The sequence below is a fragment of the Danio rerio genome, chromosome 18 (assembly GCF_049306965.1).
Source record: "Danio rerio strain Tuebingen ecotype United States chromosome 18, GRCz12tu, whole genome shotgun sequence".
NCBI classification, from domain to species: Eukaryota; Metazoa; Chordata; class Actinopteri; order Cypriniformes; family Danionidae; genus Danio; species Danio rerio.
Genome location: NC_133193.1, coordinates 42,622,503 through 42,648,762, shown reverse-complemented (window position 1 = coordinate 42,648,762; position 26,260 = coordinate 42,622,503). Strand labels below are relative to the sequence as shown.

General features: G+C 37.8%; 1 protein-coding gene across 1 annotated transcript in view; it reads left to right on the top strand.

Annotated features, from left to right (window-relative positions):
- Positions 1 to 26,260, top strand: part of dmxl2 (Dmx-like 2) — a gene marked incomplete at its 3' end in the record, with an annotated part of 117,798 nt that overhangs the window by 68,377 nt on the left and 23,161 nt on the right. Inside the window, 10 exon segments of the mRNA NM_001302235.1 lie at positions 648 to 938; positions 1,045 to 1,236; positions 2,854 to 2,930; positions 3,040 to 3,170; positions 5,261 to 5,509; positions 17,101 to 17,294; positions 17,463 to 17,596; positions 22,213 to 22,298; positions 22,392 to 22,593; positions 24,558 to 24,675. Of these exon segments, the coding sequence (NP_001289164.1) occupies positions 648 to 938; positions 1,045 to 1,236; positions 2,854 to 2,930; positions 3,040 to 3,170; positions 5,261 to 5,509; positions 17,101 to 17,294; positions 17,463 to 17,596; positions 22,213 to 22,298; positions 22,392 to 22,593; positions 24,558 to 24,675 (1,674 nt within the window).

Sequence of the window (26,260 nt, the reverse complement as noted above, 5' to 3'; positions counted from 1 at the left end):
TCGCACTGAGTGGATTAAAAAAAGAAATAGTGAGATGTATAAGTGCAAAATGTTGTAGGGGTGGCGTAGCTCGTGAAACGCATGCCAACATGTTTTGACACATTCGAGCTTGAACTCGGTTTAAATCCACCGTCTGATGAAGTCGTTCTTCTTATTCTTTCCTTCCTTTCAATTTAACACAACTGCCTCTAGGAGTCGCCAATGGAAATAAAACCGACATGCACAAAAAAATGTGCGTACGCCAGCCATGAAGCTGGCGTGGAGCTGCGCACATTCTCACGTTCATTTCATCGTTAGTAAATCCAAACGTGAGCGATTCTGAGCGTGAAACCTGGCATACGCAAAGTTTTTGTGCGTACGCAGCGTTGATACATGAGGCCCCAGATGTACAACAAAATTATCCCAATCGATCTAAAATGACTAATTCTTTCCAAATAGAGCCATTCAAGTCATCTTGTGAAATTTATACTTAATAACGCAATATGTATCGCAGAAAAGTACAATATCGCAATGTCAGTTTTTGTCTAATATTGTGCAGCCCTAATTTATTGGTTAATCAATGAATCAACTACTCATTATAGAATATGATTTAAATGTTCAATACGTTGGCCAACCCTGATCAATTCTGGATATTCTAACTCCCTAAGGTTGAAGGGAAAACGGCTGTAGGTCAGCTGGAGAAATGGGGCGGAGATGGATCCCTGGACCTGGAAGACTCACTGATTCGGGGTGAAGCAGGTGCATATGAGCGACACCAGATGGAGCGACGGCGGCTGCAGGCTAAACAGCTCCATGCAGAGCGGAGGAAAGCCTGGTTGAGGAAGAACCAGGCTCTGCTCAGAGTCTTTCTCAGTTACTGCAGTCTGCACGGGGCCAAGGGTGGAGGAGTGACATCAGTCAGGATGGAGCTACTCTTCCTGCTGCAGGAATCACAGCAAGTGAGTCCTCGCATGATGGTTAACATGCTGATTTATTTATACTCTCACACGGTCGAATGCTTAGTTCAGTGTGTTCTAATACAAATGATTGGCTGTGTGTCTTTAGGAAATGACAGTGAAGCAGCTTCAGTCTCCACTCCCCCTCCCCACCACTCTGCCCCTGCTGTCGGCCAGCATCGCTCCCACCAAGACCGTCATCGCAAACCCCGTCCTGCACCTCAGAAATCACATTCACGACATCCTCTTCACCATTGTTCAGATGGAGGCTCCACCACACCCAGACATACTGGACGACCGGGTAAAGCACACACTCACCAATAGAAACTGTGTGAAAAATGTAAATAGAACGTAAAGTCGACATGAACTGGAAGCTGCGACCATTTTTTTTTATTGTGACGCAGTTCCTAGAGAACTAAATATTAAATAAGAGAACAGTGGGCGTGGCTTGTTTTTTCTACTGCAAGCTGATTGGATGTAGTAAAGTAGGCATTTCATTCAGAAAGTTTGGGAAAAGGGTTTTAGAAGAGTCATTACAACCTAACAGACACCTCCTTCTCACTGTTTCTCTCGTTTGTTTTCAAAACTGAAAGTTTGAGGGGTGTGGCTTAGTTTGTAAGCCACGCCCACTACCACAGACTGACATAATCTTAGAATTAAATTTTAGAATTTAAACTTAGATTTTAATTTTAAATTACAAGACCAAACAGTTATTTTTTAATGATTTGCACAGACAAATTGTTTACCAGAAAAACTAGCAATATGAGCTAACAAAATCAATATGGTTAGTTTTGATTTCATTTGTACTTTAAAGGAATAGCAATGCAGCAATGCATTTTCTGGCAGAAGTCAGGATCTTTCTTGGTTTATTGTGGTCCCTGCAGTACAAAATACCCTCTTTTAGTTGCAAAATGCAGTCAAATAATTAAATAAATAATCAGATTTGTGATTTTTCTTTAACACATTCACATAAATGAGTCACCGGTGTTTTAGGAGTTTACACTGTTAAAATAAGCAGTTTTTTTTTTTTATAATTTCTTAATAATAATAGTTTATTATTGGGCTATATTTGTAAATACAGTCATGTAAAAGCATTTTTAATATTCAAGATGTTTTTAGGCTACTACAGAAAAAAAGGACTGTTTTCATTGTAACCAAACGTGTGTTTATTAAACTATTAATATTAAACTAATTTAGAGGGACCTTATGTGATTGACTGCTACTATAACGATGTGGGTGATGTACCTTTAGCTAGTCAGTCAAAAACTTTTCATTTGTCTTTCTGCAGTTAATGCACTTTTGAAAGACGTTTAGCCAGATTGCTGGCGTTTCTGCTTTTACAAGAAAACAACTTGTTGCGTTTGTTGCAACGGGCATTGTCAATGTCCACTCGGGAAATACAACCCGTTTGGTTCTCTCTGCCACTCCGCAATCTTACGAGCTGTGTGTGCGCACAAGTCTGTGTTGCCAGCTATGTGTGTGCGCTTAGCCGAGAACTGTAAAGGTTTTTATACTTGACACGCTCGCCGTTGTAGTATTGGGTGAAAGCACAAGCATTTCTCATGTGAGATTGCCAAATGTGCAGACGAATTAGAAAATGTTGATCAGTTAAACTATGCTACTGTACGTAATGTTTATTCAGCAATAATTCTCAAGTACCAATAGCAAAACCATTACCGTCAGAGCTAATCAGTTCTTCTGTGTTTTATAGTTTTTCCATCCTTATTCATAAATTATTCCCATTTTTATCTATGGTTATTGCAGTATGCGATTTTCACAGCATGTTTGAGTGTGGGCAAGTATAGAAAAAAACACTAGCATGGATAAAAAGCATTTTAAAAATAAACCACTGATCTCTGTCTGAATGAATATATACAAAGCTTGTCTGTGCTTCTACTAATGTGCATGTGTGTTTCAGGTGAATGCTTTACACACTCTTGCTGCTTCTCTGTCGGCTTGTATCTACCAATCGCTGTGTGACAGCCACAGTTACAGGTACACTGCTACTAATCAACTGCGCCTGTTTACCATTCTGTCAGCTTTACACACATGTACACTTACTGTCAAATACTCACACATTTCCTTCTGTTGTTTGTGTCTTCAGCAGTCAATCGGAGGCCAGTCAGTTCACTGGGATGGTGTATCAGGGACTGTTACTGAGCGACAGGCGTAGACTTCGCACTGAGAGTATTGAGGAACATGCAACTCCCACCTCTGCCCCTGCACAGTGGCCAGGTAACAAAACATCAGATCGAACTACACCGATTACACTTGCTGAAAAACTAAGCTAATCCTCATCATTCTGAGAGTTACTAAATGTGTCACTGGTGGTCCAGGTGGGGATGAAATAATATGGGAACATTACTAACTCTCACTGGCATCTGATTGCATGTTAACAGAATGTCCATCAATAAATGGAAATAAAATATATTTTGCCACTGAATACCTGCTACACAACAAAAAAAACAAAGTGAATGAATGAATGAATTACTGAATGAATGAATTAATGAATTAACAAATTAACGAATGGATTGATTGATTGATTGATTGATTGATTGATTGATTGATTGATTGATGGATTGATGGATGGATGGATGGATGGATGGATGGATGGATGGATGGATGGATGGATGGATTGATTGATTAACTGATGGCCTGAGAGCTGTAGTGATTGGGTGGATAAACAAAAGAATTGATCGGTTGATGGAAAATACTGCTGAATTGATGAATGAATAAAATAATTAATTAATTAATTAAATGATAGTCTGAGAGATGGAGTAATTGGGTAGATAAAAAAAATAATTGATGGTTGATGGAAAATACTGATAAATGGATGAATGAATGAACTAATGGTCTAAGAGATTGAGTAATTGGGTGGATAAACTAAAGAATTGATGGGTTGATGGAAAAATACTAATGAATGGATGGACAGATAAAGAGGTAATTGTGGATGGATGGTAAACTTTGTTGGATGAAAATGTGGATGCAAAGACAAATGCATGAATGGATGAATTAATGAACTGAATTAATGGATGGATGGAGTAGTGGATGCACATAAATATAAATAAACTCATAGGTGGAGAAAGAAAGAGTTAATTTTTTTATTAATTAGTTGGAAAGATGGGTCAATGAGTGACTTGATGCGTTGACAGAAGAAGGATGGATGGATGGATGGGTGGGTGGAAGGATGGATGGATGTATAGATGGATGGATGGGTGATTGGATGAATGCATGAACTGAATTCATGGATGAATGGATGGGTGAGTGAATGAATGAATAATTAACTGAACCCATGGATGGATGGATGGATGAAGCCAAGAATAGATAGGTAGACAGTAGATGGGTTCATGGAGGGACAGTCGAATGGATTGAATATGTTGGATAAACAAATGAATGTTGAGGTTGGAGTAGTGGATGCACATCAAAATGAATAAACTGATGGAGAAAGAAAGAAAGAAAGAAAGAAAGAAAGAAAGAAAGAAAGAAAGAAAGAAAGAAAGAAAGAAAGAAAGAAAGAAAGAAAGAGAAAGGTGGGTCGATGAGTGACTTGATGGGTTGACAGAAGATGGATGGTTGAAAATGTGTTGAATGGAAAGAATAATTTGCTGGATAAATGGATGAAAACATTAATTAATGTTTAGAAAGATGTATTGATTGGGTGGATGGATGGTCAGCCAGATAGATAATGGAGAGATTGGGTCATTAAATGGAGGATGGATGATAGATAAACTAATAGACTAAACATATGATGAATCGAATATTTAATTGATAGGTTAAAGGATGGAGCCAAGGTTAGAGGAGTGGCTAAATGGATGGATTATGGACAAATCAATAGATTGAGGAGAGAATGGATAGTAAGAGAATGTGATGGAGAAAGGTTTTGCTTGATTGACGAATGATGGGTTCGTAGACAGTTGTATAGATAAAATATGTTGGATGAACAAGTGAATGTGTAGATTAGAGGTTTTTTAGGCCAAAATTAAAGTGGTGATTATGGATGAATTATGGTTCATGCATAAACCGATAGATTGAGGAGAGGATGAATAGTAAGAAAATGGGATGGATGTAGAAAAAAGTCCATGGGTTGACAGAAAAAAGATGGATGACTGATAAATGAACAGGAGGGAATGGATGAATAGAACTGACAGATGGATGAAATGAAGTTGTAAACTGAAGGTCTGATGGCTGGACTGATGGATTGGTTGACAATCAGAAGGATAAATGGGTGGCTGACAGATAAACCATAGACTTATAGGTTGTTGTAAATAGAGAATACATGGGTGTATTAACTGTAATTAACTCTGTGTGTTCATTCTGATTCTCAGGTGTGTCGTCTCTGATCAGTCTGTTGGGATGTGCTCAGGGCGATGATTACGTGCGTCTGAACGTTATGCTGTGTGAGGCTGTGGTGGCCGTGTATCTCAGTCTGCTGATTCACGGTCTCGGCACACACTCTGGAAACGAGCTCTTCCGACTGGCCGCTCACCCACTGAACAACCGCATGTGGGCTGCTGTGTTTGGGGGCGGAGCCAAACTCATAGTCAAGCCCAAGCGGCCACCTGAAATCGCCCCAGGTAAGTTCCTCTCCCCATTCCTCTTTTATTTGTTAATGGTCGTGTCCTGTTGAATTAGGATTTCTTAAAAAAAATTTATGTTTCGGCTAGTTTTCCACATGCAAAGTAAAGTTGAAAATAGTCACTGGGTGCTCAAGCTGATAATCAGATTTCCTCCCTTGTCAGCTGCTCTCAAGGCAGCAGCGAGCGAGGGGTCAGAGGATGTAAAAGTCGCAGATTCTGACCCCCCGGCCATAACCGTCAATCAAGCACCGCCTCTCACGGAGGCTGGGAACAACAGTAACGTCACAGTGGAAATGGCACAGCCCGAGAGCTGTGAGTAAAGGAAACTTTCTCCACACAGGAACAGGAAATTAGATCTGTCAGATTTTGGAGTGCATTAAAATTATAAAGAAAATTATAAATGATAAACAAATTGCCTTAACTAAAACATATATTTATACATATGGAATATAAGAATATGGAATGTAAGGGCGTACTCACACTATGTATAGTTGCCTTGAAGCGGGCCAAAGCACACTTGTCTCTTCTCCCATCTCCCCCAACGGCCCGCACTCACATTACATTCAGGCCTGGACACGCTTACATCATTGATGATGCGCTGTTCAATAGACAAGCGCTCTCACTCAGCACAGTTGCTCAGCACAGTGGAGATCTCTTTATTTATATGCAGTGACACGCAGTCAAATATTTCGCTGAACAGATCTGCTATTTTTGGCACTCATAAACAACCATAAAGTCCTCGTGCTGCAGGTATTAAAAGGTTTGCTGAAGGTGCAACTGTTGTGAAGTGAGGGGTTTGCGTCTTTAATAAGCTACGACAGTTTGCGTTCATTGAACAGTAAGAATGATTAATGAATTCATATGAAACAATCCAGTAAAAGTCTCATCTTTAGTTTCGGGCTCAGACACGCTTTGCATTCACACTATAAGCATGCCACACCAAAGCCCAAGTATACTGCGCTCTGACACCCCTCTTCCAACCATGCCTGAGCCTAATTCAGTGCGCTCACACTCAAAACGATCCGGGAAAAGGTCTTGGGCACGTTCGGATAGCATAGTGTGAGTAGGCCCTAAGAATTGTACTCGCCTGGGAAACTGAGGCTACTTGAATGGTGTGTGAGCACAATGAAGTGCACACAGCATGCCATATCATCTGATAATTGTAGGAAATAATTTCAAAAGGCAACTGACTGTCTAAAGCCACATAAAAGAAAGCAGAACAATATATACTGAGTTCAGTGGCTAATCAGCTGAGGTGACATGACGTGACGGCGACAAGTGAGACCCAGCTGTCACTCAAGCGGCCACGCCCTTAATTATGCAGACTTAATGTAAAGAAAACAGATGAGTTATAAAAAAACTTCACCCCCTTACAGTTGTAATATTAGCTATACACACCAAAAGTTTTTTGTAGGCTATAAACACCTTTTTTTTTTTTGGCTATTTTAACATTGGCGTCAATAAAAATGTGCTTTATTTTGGAGCCAGGTCAAGCAGAATGCTGGTGAATTGCAGCTTCATTACTTCTGTAGTAGCTTCATGAGTGAGAGCGGGATGGTCCCGATTGGTTCCACACAAATCATTCATGTTTTCCCAACACAAATCAGTTTAGTTAACTTAATAGTTTTTACAAATTTAAGTGAACTGAACATTAAACACTTAAGTTGTCCCAAAGAAAAACTTAAGAATTATGTTGTTTTAACTCATTTTAAATAAGTAGTTTGAACAAGCAGCAAAAGTCTTATGTTTTCTCGTCTACAGTGATTGGCTAGAATAAGTAGAATTATCAGTCCTGTGATTCAATCAGATCTTGTATAAATAAAACTGCATCAGACAGACCGTTAATTGTTAACATACTGTTGTCAACTATATATTCAGAATAGAATAAACATAAATGTCATAAACTGTCTGTGCCATTAGCCTAGTGGTTAAGTGCGCCGACATATAGCACCATGGTGCTCACGGCGACCCGAGTTCGATTCCCAGCTCGAGGTCCTATGCCGACCCTTCCCCTCTCTCTGGTCCTAATACTTTCCTGTCTGTCATCCACTATCCTATCCCAATAAAAGGTGAAAAACCCCTAAAACATAAAAATAAATAAATAAAAAATTCTAATAAACACTCCAACAAATAAATTGCTTATTGTTCCTAAATGTAAGGTAATGTTCCTGTTAGTGTGTGGAGAAGTGCTGCGTGGGTTTGCTGTGATATTTGTTCCTCATGTGTTGCATTTCATCATTTCTTTACTTGATAATGTTCTGTGTGTGTGTGTGTGTTGTTTGTGATTTCGTCCAGCTTATTTTGTTTCTGTCACTGATTTGTGTGTCTCTCATCATCACATGTGTGTGTTTGTGTGTGTGTCTGTGACCATCACAGCCAATATGGAGTCAAACAAGCAGGCAGAGCTCCAATCTGAGAATAACGCAGGTACACACACTGTCTCCCTCCGCCTGTTTTTCTGTTCAGGCTTTTGACCTCTTTCAAACTCTAGATGTGGACGTGCGTCTGTGTATATATATATGTGTGTGTGTGATAGTCGACCTCCCTGCAGTGTGTGTGTAGAGTGCCTCAGGCTCAGGTGCACACCAGCTGTCTATGGTCAACATTTGCAAAGTTTGTTCTGTTCTCTTTCTGTCTGAACTGGTATGACCTTTAAAGAGGAATTTAAAGAAATGAAAAACACTCCTGTTTTTTTAAGAGATATGTCATGCAAAACATGTTCTGTTTTGAGCTCTGATGCCCTGTTTTGAAATCCTCTTAGTTGTAAGGCTACACCCATGTGATCAAAAGTATTGAGTGTAAATAAATATGTGTATAGACATCAGCTTTTCCTTCCACTAGTTGGCTAGTGGACCAAAGATGACACTGAAGCCTGAAGTGATGTAAAGGGATCTACTAATCACTTTATAAGGGGTTTAAAACACATTTATGAAGCAATAGTCTGTGAATCTATCCAGCTTCTAATGCTAAGAATAAATTATTTTATTTTTTTTAGAATCTTACTTCATAAAAAGAGTCTGCAGAAACACTTTGATTGACATTGTCCCTTTGTAAATGTCATCAAAGGGAAAAGTCCCACCCATTAGTGATGATCTCTCCCTTATTAGCATCAGACGTGGGTTTTGTTTTTGAATCTGCCTCTATGCTGACACATGGGCATCTGTAGCTCCACCCTATTTTGAAAAGAGCACAATCTCATTTAAATTTAAATTAATTTAAAGTGACAGTCATCAAAGTGCCACAATTAGGATCAAAACCTAAAAGGGACAGTTTCAAAGAGTTATTAAACATGTGGGGTATTTTGAGCTGAAACTTCACATTAGAGATCTGCGTGGAACTAAATTTTTAATCCTGCTCCCGCCCAAACCCGCCAAGTTTTAGTCCGAACCGACCGCTCCTGCTTATATTCAGCATCGTTTTGTCCTGCTGCCTGCCCCACCTTGTTTTCTACCCACCACGCCCGTTCCCGCTAATGGGGGTGGACAAAACCAAACAGCTATACAGAGTCCAGACAGCCTATAACAAGCTGTCTTTATAAACACACACATTAATAGACACACAGCATCAAGCAAGTGACTCACAGACAACATCACGCTCTCTCATTCCCACACATACACATAGACAGCACCAATCTCTCTCTCATTCCCACACATACACACACACACACACATAGGAAGCAACAAACAAGCTATGCATAGCATCACGCTCTTTCATTTACACACATAAGCGTGATCGCACGCTCAGGAGTCAACAGAGATATTGCTAGACCGCCCGCTCACGTTCAAATTACACTAGTTATGGACCGCTTCCGTGCTTTATTCAGTAAATTTATTCCCGCGCCACAAGAAATCTGGTTGGATCCCGCGGCTATGCAGGCCTCTACTTCACATACACACTCAAGGGACATCTAAAATCTATTTTACATTTTTGTAAAAGAGGCATGAGAGGTCCCATTTAATGAAACTCTACTGACATCATTTTGAAAGGCAAAAAGCATGCTTGTGGAAATGAGAGCTAAGGGGGAAAGACCTTAAGCACACAAATTTAAATACAAGTGGAAAAAAACTATTTTGTTTGCACTAAGGAAAGCTCTGAATTTAGGTCTTGCACAATATAATTAAAAATTTGTTTAGTTTTTTGGTTTTTCAATCTGTGACTTCATAGTTTCTTATTCTAAATATTTTTGTACTTATTAGATAGAGATTTTTTCAACACATTTCTAAACATATTAGTTTGTTCTGTAGACTAACAAAAAATATATAGCTTTAAGAGGCTAATTTTGACCTTAAAATGTTTTTTTAAAAATTAAAAACAGCTTTTATTAAGACTTTCTCCTGAAAAAAAAAATTCATTTTAAGAGTATTATTGAATAATATTCAAACGTACATGATTTATGTACAAAACAACGTGTAATGTTTATATTATTAAGTAATAAGCATTCTGTTTGTGTATTAAACGAGAGACTTCAGTTTTACTTACAGCGCTCAACATATATAAGTACACCTCTCACAAATCTATCTTTTAAATTCATATTTTTATTAGGAAGCTATGCAATATTATATTTGTGTATATACATTAGATTAGTCTGTACTCAAGCCAAATCTGGAGCTTATCTTACAAAATAAATCACGATAATAGTCCAAAAACTAGTACACCCAATTTTATGTTATATAAAATTATTAAATACAAAAAAAGGAAAAAAAAAAATCAAGAGAAGAATTTAGTTGAAATTTTGTAGGTTGTATTTTAGTTTTTGGCGATATTTTGCTTGAATTTAATTAAATTATCTTTCAATTTCTAAATATGTTTGGTAACTAAAATACTATTTTACTAAATATATTTGTTTAATAAATCCATTGTGTTTAAATGCTCCATTAACTATATTTACTGAGAAGTAGATAAAAATATTCATTTTTAAAATAGTGTGTACTCAATTATGCTGAGCACTGTATTAAACAAGTTCTAATTGGAATTGCATTGTAAACCTTAAATAAAAATGTAAGTATTTTTCAGCAAATCATTCTGAATAAGTCTGCAGAATTTAGACAATTCTATGCAGAAGTAGCAATAAAAAAAATAAAAAAAAACAGTCAGCACATTCTATCTGGCTCTGCTCATGAGTAACTGATTTAAAATGCTCGCAATGTGCAGAAAATGCATTAATGGTTACTCATGTGAACCAGATAATCAGCCTGCTCGCATCAGAGAATAAATAAGGCTTGATGATGTGGTGTGTTGTACTGTGTTCTGTGTGAACACTCACTCTGCTCATGCTCATTTATGAAAGTAACCTATATGTTTGCTCAAATCTGGCTCTGATGTATGGTTTAGAATCAGCTGTGGATCATACAGCACAAGCAGCAATAATCAGTTATCTAATGACAAACTTCAGCTCAGTATTCAACTCTACGCTAAATATCACCCACAGACCAAGCACACACACTGCTTAATCACAGGGGTTGGACAATGAAACTGAAATGCCTGGTTTCAGACCACAATAATCAATTAGTATGGTGTAGGGCCTTCCTTTGCTGCCAATACAGCATCAATTCTTCTTGGAAATGACAAATGCAAGTTCTGCACAGTGGCCACAGAGGGATTTTGAGCCACTCTCCTTGCAGAATAGTGGCCAGGTCACTACGTCATGCTTGTTTCCTGACTCGCTCCTCCAAATCACCCAAAAGTGGCTCAATAATATTTAAGTCTGGTGACTGTGGAGGCCATGGAAGATATTCAACTTCATGTTCATCAAACCAGTCTGTCAACAGTCTTGCTGTGTGCATGATGCATTATGATCCTGATACACTGCACTGCCTTCAGGATACAATGTTTAAACCATTGGGTGCACATGGTCCTCTAGAATGGTTCAGTAGTCCTTAGCTGTGACACACTCATCTAGCATAAGTATTGAGGCTAAGGAGTGCCATGATATTGCATCCCAAACCCCCAAATTCCATCACTGATCCTCCCCCAGCCTTCACTGTGGGCATGCAACAGTCTGGGTGGTACGCTTTTTTGGGGCTTCTCCACACCGTAACTCTCCCATTTGTGGGAAAGACAGTAAAGATGGGCCCAAGCTTTTCGCTGCTGGAACCATATCACCCATAATGTTTTGTACATTGAAATATTTTAAGCTAAACTGTGCTAGTACTCTGCTAAATAATCCTTTACATTCTGCTCTTACTAGTGGAATGTGCAATCAATGAGGATTGGCCACCAGGCTGGTCAGATTTATCCATGAAACTTCCAACTCTAAATTGGCCAATGTTTCAATTTCGTTGTCCAACCCCTGTATAGGTTACAGTCATGATATATGTAGCTTTAAAGCATTATAACCTATGATGTGCATGTCAAATATTACATTTTTTATAAGAGTAGGGATCTCACAGTGAGGAAATGTTCACTGGCTTGCCTTTTTACTTTTGCTGTTGTTTTTGTGGTCACACTCTGTGGGCGCAGTGAACACACATTTTACAAGACAAGATATCTGCAGGATCTCCCACACTATTTCACACCCTCCCTGCCAGTGTCTTGTTATAGAGGAAGTGAAATCTGTCTAGGAATAAGCAAAAGTGGACTCCTGCTGCGCCTTGCTGTTTTTGTGTTATATGCAGTGCATTGTAAAAACCCAACAGTCAACTTTATCAAATGAAATGAGTATAGTTTAGTCTCGACAAACAAGAAAAAAGAAAGGTATTGGAGAGGGCAATGCCTGAGCTGTGTGATTAACCCATTTTGTCTGGGTCCACTTACTCCCTGGAGTCCTCTGTGGTTCTCCTGGATTCTAGTTCTGGGTTCACTCTGGTCGGGGTTCTAGTCTGGGCAGTGGCGTTAGGTCACAAGCTTTTATAAGGATGGTTTTGTACCCACCCTCCAGTGCCGAATTGAGCAATATGAAGTTAACTCCCCTGAGGCATGTTTTATAGTCTTTGTTTCAAAGCGTAATGATTTGCAGAGGCATTCTGGGCGTAAACTGATGCGGAAATGTTCAAAGCTTCTTAAAATGTTAATATGTTGCATACGTATTTACATAAACAATCGTTCAGTACACCAAATTAGCTTTGCAATGACATCAAACATGAACCATCTATGATCTTGTTCAGCTGTGGTAGAGTTAAACATTGATTGCAGAAGCATTAAAACCATAATATTAATACGTGTGTTACAATCTTTTTAGGTCTAGGGATTGACCGCAACAGAAAATAAATGATTGGTGGTGGATGATGTGCAATGGCTGGAACGTAACAGAGAGAGAGAACTAGTCTTCTCAAACAGAATGGCTAAAAACTTAAACAAAATCAAAATCAAGAAAAAGAAGTTTTACATATAACAAAAAAAAAAAAAAGAAAAAAACAGGGTAACAATTCAGAAGGGGCCAAGGCCAAAAAAAAAATAAATAAATAAAAAGACAAAAACAAGCTCCTAATGTAATCTCTTGCTAATCTGAAATAAAAGAAACAAAAATAGATAAACTAACTCCCTTTACTAACAAACAGGAGAAACCTGATTTCAAAAAAAATAAATAAATAAATACCTAGCTTCCAACTTAACCCTCAAAATAAACAAATCAACCAGACTAACTTCTCTTTGGGTGAATTATTAGATGTTAACAAGAAGATCATTGAAAGTAGAAGTTTGACTCCAATAGCTTCACCACACAGGAGCTATTTAAGTCAAATCAAATCTTTAAAGCTCTAATAAACAACAGGTCTGTATGTTGAGAAGAGCTCAGCCACTGCACATTCTTGCCACCATCCACACTGTTTTTTTCTTTTTCTTCGTTGATTTTTATTGGCGGTTGGCAAACAACTTTATGATGCATTTCCGCCATTTACTGGTTAGGAGTGTGGATCAGAATTGAATATATATATATATATATATATATATATATATATATATATATATTTATTTTTTTTTTTTTCCTTTTATACTTATTAATTTATATTCTATTATACAACCCAGTTTCTCTAAGAAACATTAATAAAGCTTTCAATTTACTATCTCCTACTCTACTACTTAACATACTATTAATATCTATATTTACCTTATTTTCCTCAATGTCTATCATATTCCTTTTCAACACTGGTTTGAAGTGCAGCTCAGGTTAAATACTCTCTCTTCTCTCCCAACAGCCAATCACTAGAAAGATCCAATGATCGCTACCAGGTGGACACAGTTACCTGCAGGGAGAAAGAGACACACAGAGAGAGAGAGAGAAAGAGAGAGAGAGAGAGAAAACACAAAGCACATTGTGCACACCAAAAGATACGTCTCAGGACGTAACAATGAGCTACAGGCTTGTTGCAAAACACCTGATCTTACATAAAGAGAATAAAAGTTTACAATAAAAGCATCAGTCTTAAGCAATGATATAAGTCCAGTTCTGAGCCTTCCTTTGTGTCGTAAATACCTTGGAATTGGATTACAACTGACCATCCAGTCTTTTACTGGGTAGGAGAAGTTGATAGTGTATTATTTGTTGAACAAAAGCTGAATAATTATGTGTCTGATCGGCCATATTCATTACAGCATCTGTATAATTCTTCAGTCAGGAGGGTATGAATAATAATCCATCGATTTTGTTTTCATACTTGTCGACTCTTGGCATTTCAGCAAGGTGTTGTTGGCAGCACTCAAAATGCAGATCTTTTGATCATCAACACAGTAAATTTAATCCGTCTGTTTCCCAACCGGATCTTTGTTCAAAGAGAAAAAAAAAACCACTCACTCCCACATACTCATAATGCAAGATTTTCTCTTTGAAGATGACTTCTGAAGGATGATGATGGTGCGTTGAGGTGATTCTGCTCTTCAGATGTGCCCTCCCTTACAGTCGAGATAAACATTCCACTCTATCAGAATCAAGGCGCCCTTCAGCTAAAAAGAAAACACGTCAACACAGAGATAGAAAGAATCTTTATAGACCAGACACCTGAAGAGATGAGATAATCAACTTTATGTGGAAGTTGCCTTTCATAACTGTGTTTGAAAAGGTCTAAAGTGTGTCTCACTATCTGTTTGTGTGTTTTGTCTGTGGGTTATTTACTGTATATCTCATAGCTGTGTCTGTGGTAGAGTCTACATCAGTGTTACTGACAAAGTTAATAGCTGATATAAAAAAGTTATAAATGACTATTAGTGATTACAAGCTGGTGACTGCACATTTTTCAACTATATATTAAGTGGAAAACAATTGAGGATATTCAGTGTTCATAATACTTCAGTATTTTAACAGTAGGGAAACGAATCACTCCATAACTCCCAGACACACTACTAGTTCTTATATTTTACTTTATATTATTTTATTTTTAATTTAATTTAATTTAATAGTTTTTATCCAATGTTTTATTTTATGTTTTTTTGTTTAATTGTATTTTATTTCATTTAATTTATTTTAATTTAATTACAATTTTTTTAGCTTACTTTAATTAATTTTAGTTTATTTTGATGTATTTTAGAACATTTTAATTAATTTATTAATTTATACATTTATTCAGGTTTGTGACAGTGTGTGCAATGAAAAATAACATGCAGGTTTTATAAAAACAAAACATAAAAAGTGAAACCAGATAATTTTAATTTTATAAAGGACTTTTTTTGTATTATTATTCATTTAATTTTATGTGTGACTTGTGAGAAAAAAAAAGCAAAAAAGTGTTCAACAAAATGTATCATTTAGATATACCAGATGAAGTCAAACCAGATAATGGGAAAGGTTTGTGTTGTTAATAGTGTGCTGTATCTTCTGTGTGCGTGTGCCGTTTGATATCATTCCTTACTCTGTATAAGATCACAAAGACTCTTTGAGCTTGAACCCAAACCAGCTGCATGACCTAAATTGAAGGATCACTTCTGTAAAAAAAAAAAACCTTAATCAAATAACGAACCACCTGTCTACAGTAAAGTTGTTTAATCATGACTTTCTCCTCTCGTTTTTGAATGTGTGTGTGTGTTCAGACATAATTCTTTCACAGTTTCTCTATATTCTTCTCTTGGATTTGTAATTCAGCGCTCTATTGGCATGACTTTTCCCATGTTCCAAAACATTTGCAAACACTTTTGGCTGTGTTTGGAATGGAGTTGTAATGTATTACTTACTACTTGCTGCACAGTTGATTGTGGATATTGTGGCAAGTGGTGCCAAGCTTTCATGTTTGAAAAGAAAATGCATGTTGCATTAAAAATTAAATTTTATTAACAACATAAAGTTGATATTTCTTCTAATTTGTTAAAGTAAAAACAAAAGGTCAAATTGAATGCATTGCATATTGAGTCATTTTCACTGTGTATTGTTGTATTGCTCATCATGGCCTATGCTGTAAACATATAACCCAGTTTATTGAGGATGTCTTGCAAGTACAAATTTAAGCACAGTTGTGTGGCAGTGGTGTGTGAACATAGCCAACATTTAATCATTTTAAAAAATCTATTCTAAAATAAATCTAGACCAAATTTGGCCTCAATCTCAATGTCGCAGCACCAGCTGTAATTATCAGACTTTCTAAATTCCTATTGTCTGATTTTGGTGCTCAAATTGTTACTTCCACTTCTTGTGTGGCTGTCTGCTTCAAAGATCTGATGAGTTCATTATTATTATTATTATTTTTCAGCTTAGTCCCTTTATTAGTCTGGGGTCACCACAGCGGAATAAACCGCCAACTTATCCAGCATATGTTTTACACAGTGAATGCCCTTACAGCTGCAACCCATCACTGGAAAACATCCATACACTCTCATTCACACTCATACACTACGGACAATTTACTTTACCCAATATACCTATAGCGCATGTCTTTGGACTTGTGGGGGAAACCAGAGCACCCGGAGGAAACCCACACGAACACAGGGAGAACATGCAAACTCCACACAGAAACGCCAACGCCAAGGCTTGAACCAGTGACCTTCTTGCTGTGAGGAAAACGTGCTATCCACTGCCTCTGGCATTTGCGGGCCATTTACCTAAATGCATTAAGATGCTGCCATGTGATTGGCTGATTAGATTTTGCATTTTAATTTGAAAATTAATGATTGAGGGTGACTTGGTCATGCAGTGGGTAGCACTGTCGCCTCACAGCAAAAAGGTTGCTGGTTTGAGCCTTGGCTGGGTTAGTTGGCATTTCAGTGTGGAGTTTGTATGTTCTCTCTGTGTTGGTGTGGGTTTCCCCCACAGTCCAAAGACATGCACTATAGGTGAATTGAATAAACTAAATTGGCTGTAGTGTATGTGTGGGTGTGAATGCAAGAGTGTATGGGTGTTTCCCAGAGCTGGGTTGAAGCTGGAAGGGCATTCGCTGCATAAAACATATGCTGGATAATTTGGTGGTTTATTCCACTGTGACGACCCCTGATTAATAAATGGACTAAGCCGAAAAGAAAATCAATGTATGAATGGATCTACCCAATGAGGAGCGAGACAGCCATACAGCAGATGATGTCATTTTAGTATTTTGTGTACACAGTACACATACTCCATGCTCCTTTCTTTCAGAAGTAGTAGGTGGTACGCCATTCCAAACATACTACTTTCTCTGTTTATTGCTCTGTAGGTAGTTTACAAATCTCTCATTCTCTGTTTCTCTCTCTTCCAGCGGTTCCTCCTCCAACTCCTCCCGCTGAGGATGTAGACCGTCAGCGGCGCAGGTTTAATATGCGCATGCTAGTCCCGGGACGCCCTGTTAAAGAGACTCCAGCCACACCTCCGCCCATTCCTGTAGAGCGGCCCACCTATAAGGAGAAGTTCATCCCACCCGAACTCAGCATGTGGGATTACTTTGTGGCCAAAGTGAGATCGCAACTTCTGCTTGTTTACATAGGATGAAGCGTTTTTTTTTTTTGTTTGTTTGTTTATTTTTTTCCCCTTTTAATGACATTTTGAAGGTATTAAATTTCAAGAAATACCTACTAAAGTGTTTCATTGATTCTTCTGTGTGTGTTTGTGTGTTTCCCCCAGCCTTTCCTTCCTCTTTCTGACAGCGGGGCGCTGTATGATTCGGATGAGAGCGGTGCTAGTGACAACGAGGATGATGATGATGCCTTCCTCTCTGACACCCAGATGACCGAACACTCCGACCCAAATTCCTACAGGTCAGATTAGGGGGTGTCTTATCATATGAAGTCATATTAAATGCATATTAAACTTTGTCATGCGTGCGGTTTGGGAGAAGAATGTAAAATAAAGTTGCTCAGACTTGAGGTCACGAAATGGTGGTTTGGGGTCTGTAAAGAAGCCTCCCTAAAAGTAAGAGTACGCCAGAATAAGTTTTGATTTATTTAATAATGATTATGGCTTAATATGATGATTTAAAGAGGGTTAATTAAGTCAATATTAACTTAGACATCACTTACATCTCATGTTAAGATGTGTGAGAAGTGGCGTTTGCAAGTTTCTGCTTTTGTTTTGTGCATTTGGCATGCTTATAAATGAGACCCCAGATGTACGGTTCACGGATTCTCCAAGTCACAAAAGTAGCTATTAATTACGTATGAGTTAATCAAACAATGTATTTATGCATTTAATCGCTCACTTTTCTGACACACAAGTGACACACTGCAAGCAGAGAGAATATTTATCTAATTTTTTGCACAACTTCAGAAGAAAACAACTCTCTTCTTTTTCATTTAAACTTTTATATTGCGTTCATGATAAACACACACATTTGTTAGCACACTGAATACAAACTACATTTTTAAATTCCAAAGTTCAAACCTGTGAGGCAGGCAATCAAGCTAAAAGTGAAAGCATTAGCTGATCGCACTCTCACACAAATATATATATGCAAATCACATATTTAAAATACAAGTTCATGTCTATCATATATCCATCAAAAGCCTCTGTTAATTGATTAAATGTAAGTGTTTAAATTAGGGCTGGGCGATAATTCGATAGCGATAATTATCACGATATAAAATTTTACAATAAAACTATAATGACTTTTAGTTTAATAATTGCTAGATAATAATTCCGCACTATGGGTAACATTGCGCAAGCATTTTTGCAGCCTGCATTTCCGGATGCCGCACGCCATACAAGTTTACAGCCAAACAGTGTTAGTTGTACTCAAAAAAGTACGAAAAAAAAGGGTAAAAAAGGTCAGAGTCAAAGACATTGTTGACAAGAAACGTCACTAGACCTCAGTCTTGAGCTACTGTGTACTGTAGCAACGTGCACTGCAAACTGCGCAGACGACTCGTGTCATCAACACCACAAGCCTCTTTCATCATTTAAAACACAAGTGTCAAACTCAGTTCCAAAAGGGCCGCAGCTCTGCTCAGTTTAGTTCCAACCCTAATTAAACACACCTGATCAAACTAATTGAGTCCTTCAGGCTTGATTGAAACCTACAGGTAAGTGTGTTGGAGCAGGGTTGGAACTAAACTGTGCAGGGCTTCGGCCCCAGTGGCGTAGCGGACGGGCCCGCAGGGCACGCACCGCGGGGGGGCCCCGCGTGATTAGGGGGCCCCGCGTCGTCGTGATTTTCAATAAACTGTTGGGAACAACTGTGGTCGGAACCAAAGTTCACACGTCTGTGTTCTCTGAACACCTCTCAAGCGGTGGACTACTTCATTCTGATTGCTTGCAGCCAATGTTGCCAACTTAGCGACTTTGTCACTATATTTAGCGACTTTTCAGACCCCCCTAGCGACAAATCTAGCGACTTTTTTGTGTGTTATTGGAGATTTTTTAGACTGTCATTTGTCCATACTGTACCGTCCCTACTCTTCTCAATGAGCTGCGTGTGATGCCGCCGGCCCCTCCCCCGCCTCACAGCACTGACAGGCGGCCCAGTCAGTCCTCGTACAGCAGCCTCTCCCACCTGCAGCCCGAGAGCAGATCACCCCTCTGCGTACCGACGACAAATAATTTAGCACAGGCAGTGTGAAGGTATTTCGCTTGTACAGTCAAACCGATCTATTTCTACTTTATTTTAACAATTTAATTGGACCGTTTATTCTTTTCTTGTTCACAATCACAGATATTTTAGTGACAGTTTCTGAACTTGTCTGAGTTTATTTCATATGAGAGATTACTGCACATTCACTAACGTTACACATCTATAATGATATACTGTATTCAAACAGCAATAAATTTAGTTAAATAAACATGCTTATATAAAGTGTAGTGCAATTATAAATACCCCTTTATTAACCATAGGCTGTTAAACAGAAACGGTAGAACGTGATGACGTCAGTGATATGCAAATTGACGTATGACCCCCCCCCCCCCCCTTCATCAGGGGCCCCCGTCAGCGATCCCTGCAGGGGGGCCTCCGCATTTTGCGCTACGCCACTGTTCGGCCCTCCAGGAATTGAGTTTGACACCCCTGATTTAAAACAACACCACCCTTATAATAATGCTAAGACATGACAGACCTAAACAAGTGCTGGTAAACCAGGGCAACTACCCAGCAGAGTCTCATGTCATCATTTTTGAAAAGAAATTTTTGAAAACGAAAAGACTGACAAAAAATGTGACAGACATTACAATCTCAAACACATCTCAATCTCATCTCAATGAACACTTGATGCTTGCTCTACAAGCTGCATTCAGGATATTTACACTACAACATTTACACTAATAAAAAATAATATAATAAAGTAGCAAATTCAAACAAAACAAAAATTTGTTAAACTCGAGTAAGGGGACGATAGTGAAGCCAAATAAAAGAAAGAAATATAACAAAACATTTCTAATTTATGAGTAACCACTCTTACCTCGCTAAAAACTGATGAAAAGAAAAAAAGGTCCCTCAGGAAAGTGCGCTGCATTCTTCCCTATAGAATAAATATAAAGATGATGTTCATCATCTTACCTGATGTCTTTAACAATACATTATCTACGTGTTTGCAAAATGGAAGTCGTACGAGATCTTCCCTATTCACTTTACTCTGAGAAAAGAATTTGAGGAGATAGGGTAGCTCAATATTGTCGAGAAAGAGCCAAGCCAAAAAACAACATTCAAATCAAATAATTAAATATAAACAAAACTCACAAAATTTCTCAAAGTGGGCAAAAGTAATGCAAAATAATTTTACCCAAACGAAAGTTTAGCAAAAACAATGAAAATCATAATCATGTCAGCAAAATACACAAAAAACGAGATCAAAGAAAAAGGCGCCATCACCGCCTCGCCTCCGATACGCGGTCAGCTGCAGACTGCAGTGAATGAGCGCTCGCTTGCACCGCGTGTTGTAGGAATAATTCTCCTCGCAAGGCGCTGCACTCGTGGAAATAAGCGATCTTGTTTCTCCCAGGACGATGGCAAATTTTCCTCTGAATCCTCTAACTGAAGCTTTGAACAGTAGGCTACTCTTGCACTTCCTCCGTTATTGGGCTTCTCATATCTTCCCATTCTGCAAAGCCCACTCTCTGCCTTTGCGCTAATTCACTGCCATGTCCAGCTATACAACTGCAACCGACTTGCAATTAGCTAATTATAATGTATTTTTTTATTACCCGACCCGTGGTTTATCCGCAGCGCCCACAGATATAACCGCCATATGCGCATCACTAACAGGAGGCAAAAATACAACCTTTACGGCTGCAACCATAACATTAGTTTTAGACAAAAGTGCAATGTGTTTTACTGGTGAATATGTCATGTAAAAACACTGTACAGACACAGTATATGTATATTTTTTCATTAATTTAAATGGAAACCCATCTATCTAAATGAAAACTTAATCAAAAATGAGCATCACTATGTCTGTGTCTGCACAGAGATCAAGCTTCTCACCTGAGAATGTGGACATTATGCTGTTTTTGAAGAAGAACTTAAAACTTAATTCTTTAAAGCTTTATTCCAAATGCCCTTAGAGAGGACAAGCCTTTTTATCTTTCACTAGTCTACACTGCAGTTATTTATTTAATTTTAGTTTACTTAGTTAAGATGGCTGCACTAAAGATAATATTTTTTTTCTGATTATAGTCTATATTGGAAGTATTTATTTAATTGTTGTTGTTTACTTAGGTGTCCTGATTGTACTAAAATGTGAAAACTGAAAATTCTGTGACCATTAACTCACCTTTACTTGTTCCAAACTGGATTTATTATTTTTTTTTCTGATGTTGAACAATAATATCCAACAACTTGTAATGTCTTTGGTTGTTGAAAACTTGAACAGTAAATGCTGAATTAAGATTGCTCTTTTGTTTATTATTTTATTATTATTTATATTGTCAAACAGCTAAAACATTTCACTAAGTTAGTTAAATCAGCTGAACAAAGCGATTGGCATACTGTAAATCTTGTAAGATTGATAGATATAAGGTTTTTATGTTTATCGTGATAAATATCGACATCGACTGATATTAAAAAAAATATTGTGATATTTTCTTTTGCCATATCGCCCATCTCTAGTTTAAATTTAACATATATATAAAAATATATGTCATATATGTACGTTTATGGAACAAACATTTTAAAATTGCGAAAAATGGGTGTTTATATATGAATATGAACAGTGTGAGGACCAAACAACATCTCCAGGTACTCCTTTAAGAACCAAAAACATTTATATGACCTGTTTTTTAGGTGCTTTCAGGATTTGACTGTTTGGTTATAGATTTAAAGGCTATTTCATATTGATTGCATATAGAAATTGTTTCTTGAATGTTGTCAGAGATTTTATTAAACGCATTTTTATAATTATTTATTTTTCACTGATTGAGTGATGTTTCTGTGTGTCTGTGGGCTTTTTAGTTGGTCTCTGATCCGCCTGGTGATGATCAAACATGGCCTGCATAATGTCAAGACATTCCTGCCCCTGGCTGGACTGGACTTCACAGGTGCATTTAACACTAGCATCACCTCTATTAATATATGCAAAGCATGATCAATTAAGCAGCGAGTTTCAATTTCCTCCATCTTTCCTGTCATAGAACTACCAGTGACATCTCCACTCTGCAATGCTGTGCTGAAGACTTTGGAAAACTGGGAGCAGCTTCTCTTGGAAAAGATCAACAAGTTTGATGGCCCGCCACCAAACTACATCAACACCTACCCCACTGACCTTAGTGCAGGTGGGGGACCGGCTATACTCCGACACAAAGCCATGCTGGAGCCAGAGAACACACCGTTTAAGTGAGTACTTGCTCTGAATTGCAGTTAAACCATTTAATCATTAAAGAATTATATAAATGAAGAGTTTAGATGCAAAAACCTCTAAATGCTGTCTGAGAGTGCTTTCACATCTGTAGTTCGCTTAATTTGATCCGCACCAAGGGTAATAAATGATACATTGTTGCATCTTCTGCCGTCTTTGGCTCGTTTTCACACCACACTGCTGGCTCTGGTCCGAACCAGTTAAAACTAACCAAAATGCACTCATCTGACAAAATCCACATCTCTCATTGGCCAGATGTTGTTGAACATATTTCCTAAACTGCTTATTGATTGGTCAGAATTCACGTGCGGGAAAATGCCAATGAACTCCCACAAGTAAACAAACCGGCAGACACAAAATGTCACTTTTTATTATGGAGGGACGACTGCGCTGACTGTTTTTTTGCCTGCTTTAAACAAACTATACATTTCGAGAATGAAGCGCGGTCGCGGCTGGAAAACAGGGTTTTATGCATCGCTCGTCACTTCAGGAGGCTGCGTGAATTAATTTAGCTAAACTGCGACATGCTCATCTTGCGGAAATACTACCAACGATCCATCAGGTAATGTTTTCCCCTCTCTCTCTCTCTCTCTGTTGGTAAGGCGCTGTCAACAAATATTTTTCCTCTATATCCCATAATGCACAGTGCATCGGCCTACGGCAGCTGAATTGGTCCAAAAGGTGCAGTACTTTTTGCGGTTGGACCTGTTTTAGTACGAATCATATTCTCACCACAAACAAACCGCTCAAGGGTTTGTTTGAAAGCGTACCGAGACCACCTCTTCAAGCAGGTCTAGGTACGCTTATTTGGTCCGCTTTTGGTGCGCACTCGAGTACGATTGCTGCATTCTCACCTGCCCAAACGAACCGTACCAAAAGGGGAAACGAATTCTAGTGCGATTCAATCGAACTAAATAAGGCAGGTGTGAAAGCACCCTTAAATTTACCTCTAAATTTAACATTTTTTCCTGTGTGTATGTTCAGTAATATCACTGTTATGGCAAAAAATTAGTCCTTTTGCTGGTCTTTAAAGTAAAATATCTCAGCATAAACAAAGCTGAGAAAAATGGTCATTTTTGACAGAAATTTCAGACAACACTAAGACGTTTTTGCATCTGAACTCTTTAAGTTATGCCTGTCACAATAATCAATATAATTAGGGGTGGGCTAATAGTTCACGAGGGCTAATAATTCTGACTACAACTGTATATTCACAAATAAACAGACATTTTAGAAGGACATTTATATACTACCTCACCTGTGTCAACATTTACAATAGGACATTCACTTATTTAACATCGAATTACAGAATCTAAATAACCTTAAGAATGATTTTTTCCTCTTGAAAATTTTTAGCTATTCACATAATTATGCTGTTGTTCATTCATTCATTCATTCATTCATTCATTCATTCATTTTTTTGTCGGCTTAGTCCCTTTATTAATCCGGGGTCGCCACAGCGGAATGAACCGCCAACTTATCCAGCAAGTTTTTACGCCGCGGATGCCCTTCCAGCTGCAACCCATCTCTGGGAAACATCCACACACACATCCACACACACACACACACTCATACACTACGGACAATTTAGCATACCCAATTCACCTGTAGCGCATGTCTTTGGCCTGTGGGGGAAACCGGAGCACCCGGTGGAAACTCACGCGAACGCAGGGAGAACATGCAAACTCCACACAGAAACGCCAATTGAGCCAAAGATCGAACCAGCGACCTTCTTGCTGTGAGGCGACAGCACTACCTACTGCACCACTGTTTCGCCCATTATGCTGCTGTTTCATTATATAATCAGTGGCATAAAAGGATCTCAAAATGACAATAATACTGTTTTTCAAATTAATTCCTGTGACAAAATATCCCACAGAACAAAAATTCAGGCCTAGTATAAATATGTGTGCGACTATGATTTGTTTTGTTTTTCTCTCAGGTCAAAGCACCATCTGTCTTTCCCTGCTCGCCGTCTGTGGCATTTCTTGGTCAAACAGGAAGTGCTTCAGGAGACTATGATTCGGTACATCTTCACTAAGAAAAGGAAGCAGAGTGAGGTAAATACAGAAGCAGACACTGACAGAATAAATGGGTCAGGTCTAATGGCGGACTGAGATTTAAAGGGGCAGCGCATGTTACAAAATGAGATATATTAGATTGTAAAACAAGACCAGGTGATGATTGAAGTAGGCTAAGATTGATAAAAAACAAGAAGTGAACAAAGTGTGATGGAAACTAAATGTTACTAAATGTAATAAGATAAAATACTAAACAATGTGGCTTTCTGCACCAGATGTGACATGACAGAAAAATGTAAGTACCAGAGCCATTCAGACTCACAGCATAATAAAAAAATAAAATGGTAAGGTTTGTAATCAAATTAATTCATATAAAACCTCTCTAATATTAATAAAAGTACAGGCTGAGTGGCTGATGTTTTTTGGATTTAATTAAGTCACAGTTCTAACATTGATTTTTTTTAACGTTATGTTTGCTAGTTATTTTATTTTTTAGATCTGAGGTAAACTATCTGCTGTAGCTTTTACAATGCTGTAAAAGATGCCTTTTTGTGTGTCGCAGTGTCACGTCATGTATAGTTAGGACATGGTGTCAAGCTCAGCTCACACTATCTGATTTCAGCCATTATTTGGTTGTCTGAGAAAAAAAAAATTAAATACTAAATTATTTCTATTTAATTAAAACATGTTCACTGAGAGCAGATTAATAGCCGTTGAGATCAAATTTTCCCAGTGTCAGAGGTTTTTAAGCACTTTTCTTATCTTACGATGGGTGTCTAGTGAACTAGTAAGAGTGTTGAATCTCATGACGCAATCATTGCAACTGCTTTAAACCACCTGGGGTATATGACAAAACAGGTCTTTTTTAGGTACAGAATAAGAGGAGCCAGAGTGAGGTAATTAAAGAGAGGAGGGAGACGATACAAAAGTAAGACAAGTAGTGGAGCTAGTGTAGTTTAATTAAGGAGGTGGAACCAAAGTTATGTGATGGACACATAAGCAAAATTTTATGGACAGAAAAAGGTCCATTGTCCATATTATACATAGAGCCATTACGGTTCAGTTTGCATTGCTGAATAACAGGAGGGTCAAAATACAATTAGCAATAAATACAATTAAATAAAAATTGGATGAAACAACAACAATATATTAATTTAACAATACAACATTCCAAAGTTATTTAGCAAAGTTTAAACAGTACTGTAATTTTATTTTACATAAAATTGCAAAGATTTATTTTTTACTTAATACAGTTTCATTTGTGCATCTTTAAATGAATAGACATTAATAAAGTCATTTATTTTCTTTTGTTTTTGTTTAGAATATAACAGCCTTTAATTGGCATTTTAAGGTATTTATAAAGCGTAAATAGTCCTCACTTTAGATAAGGTCACAAATCTGGATGAAGTTGACTTCATAAAGCATGTAATAATATACAAATTAACTATTAGTATATGTCTGAATAATAAAATATAAATATAAATGTTAATTTGAATAGTTCATTAATTATTTATTTCCGCATTCTGAATTATCTTAAAATAGCACCAACTATTCTTAAATAACTAGTTTGTAAATAATGCAATACTTAATTAAGTAATGAAAAAATAATCATTACCAAAGGATG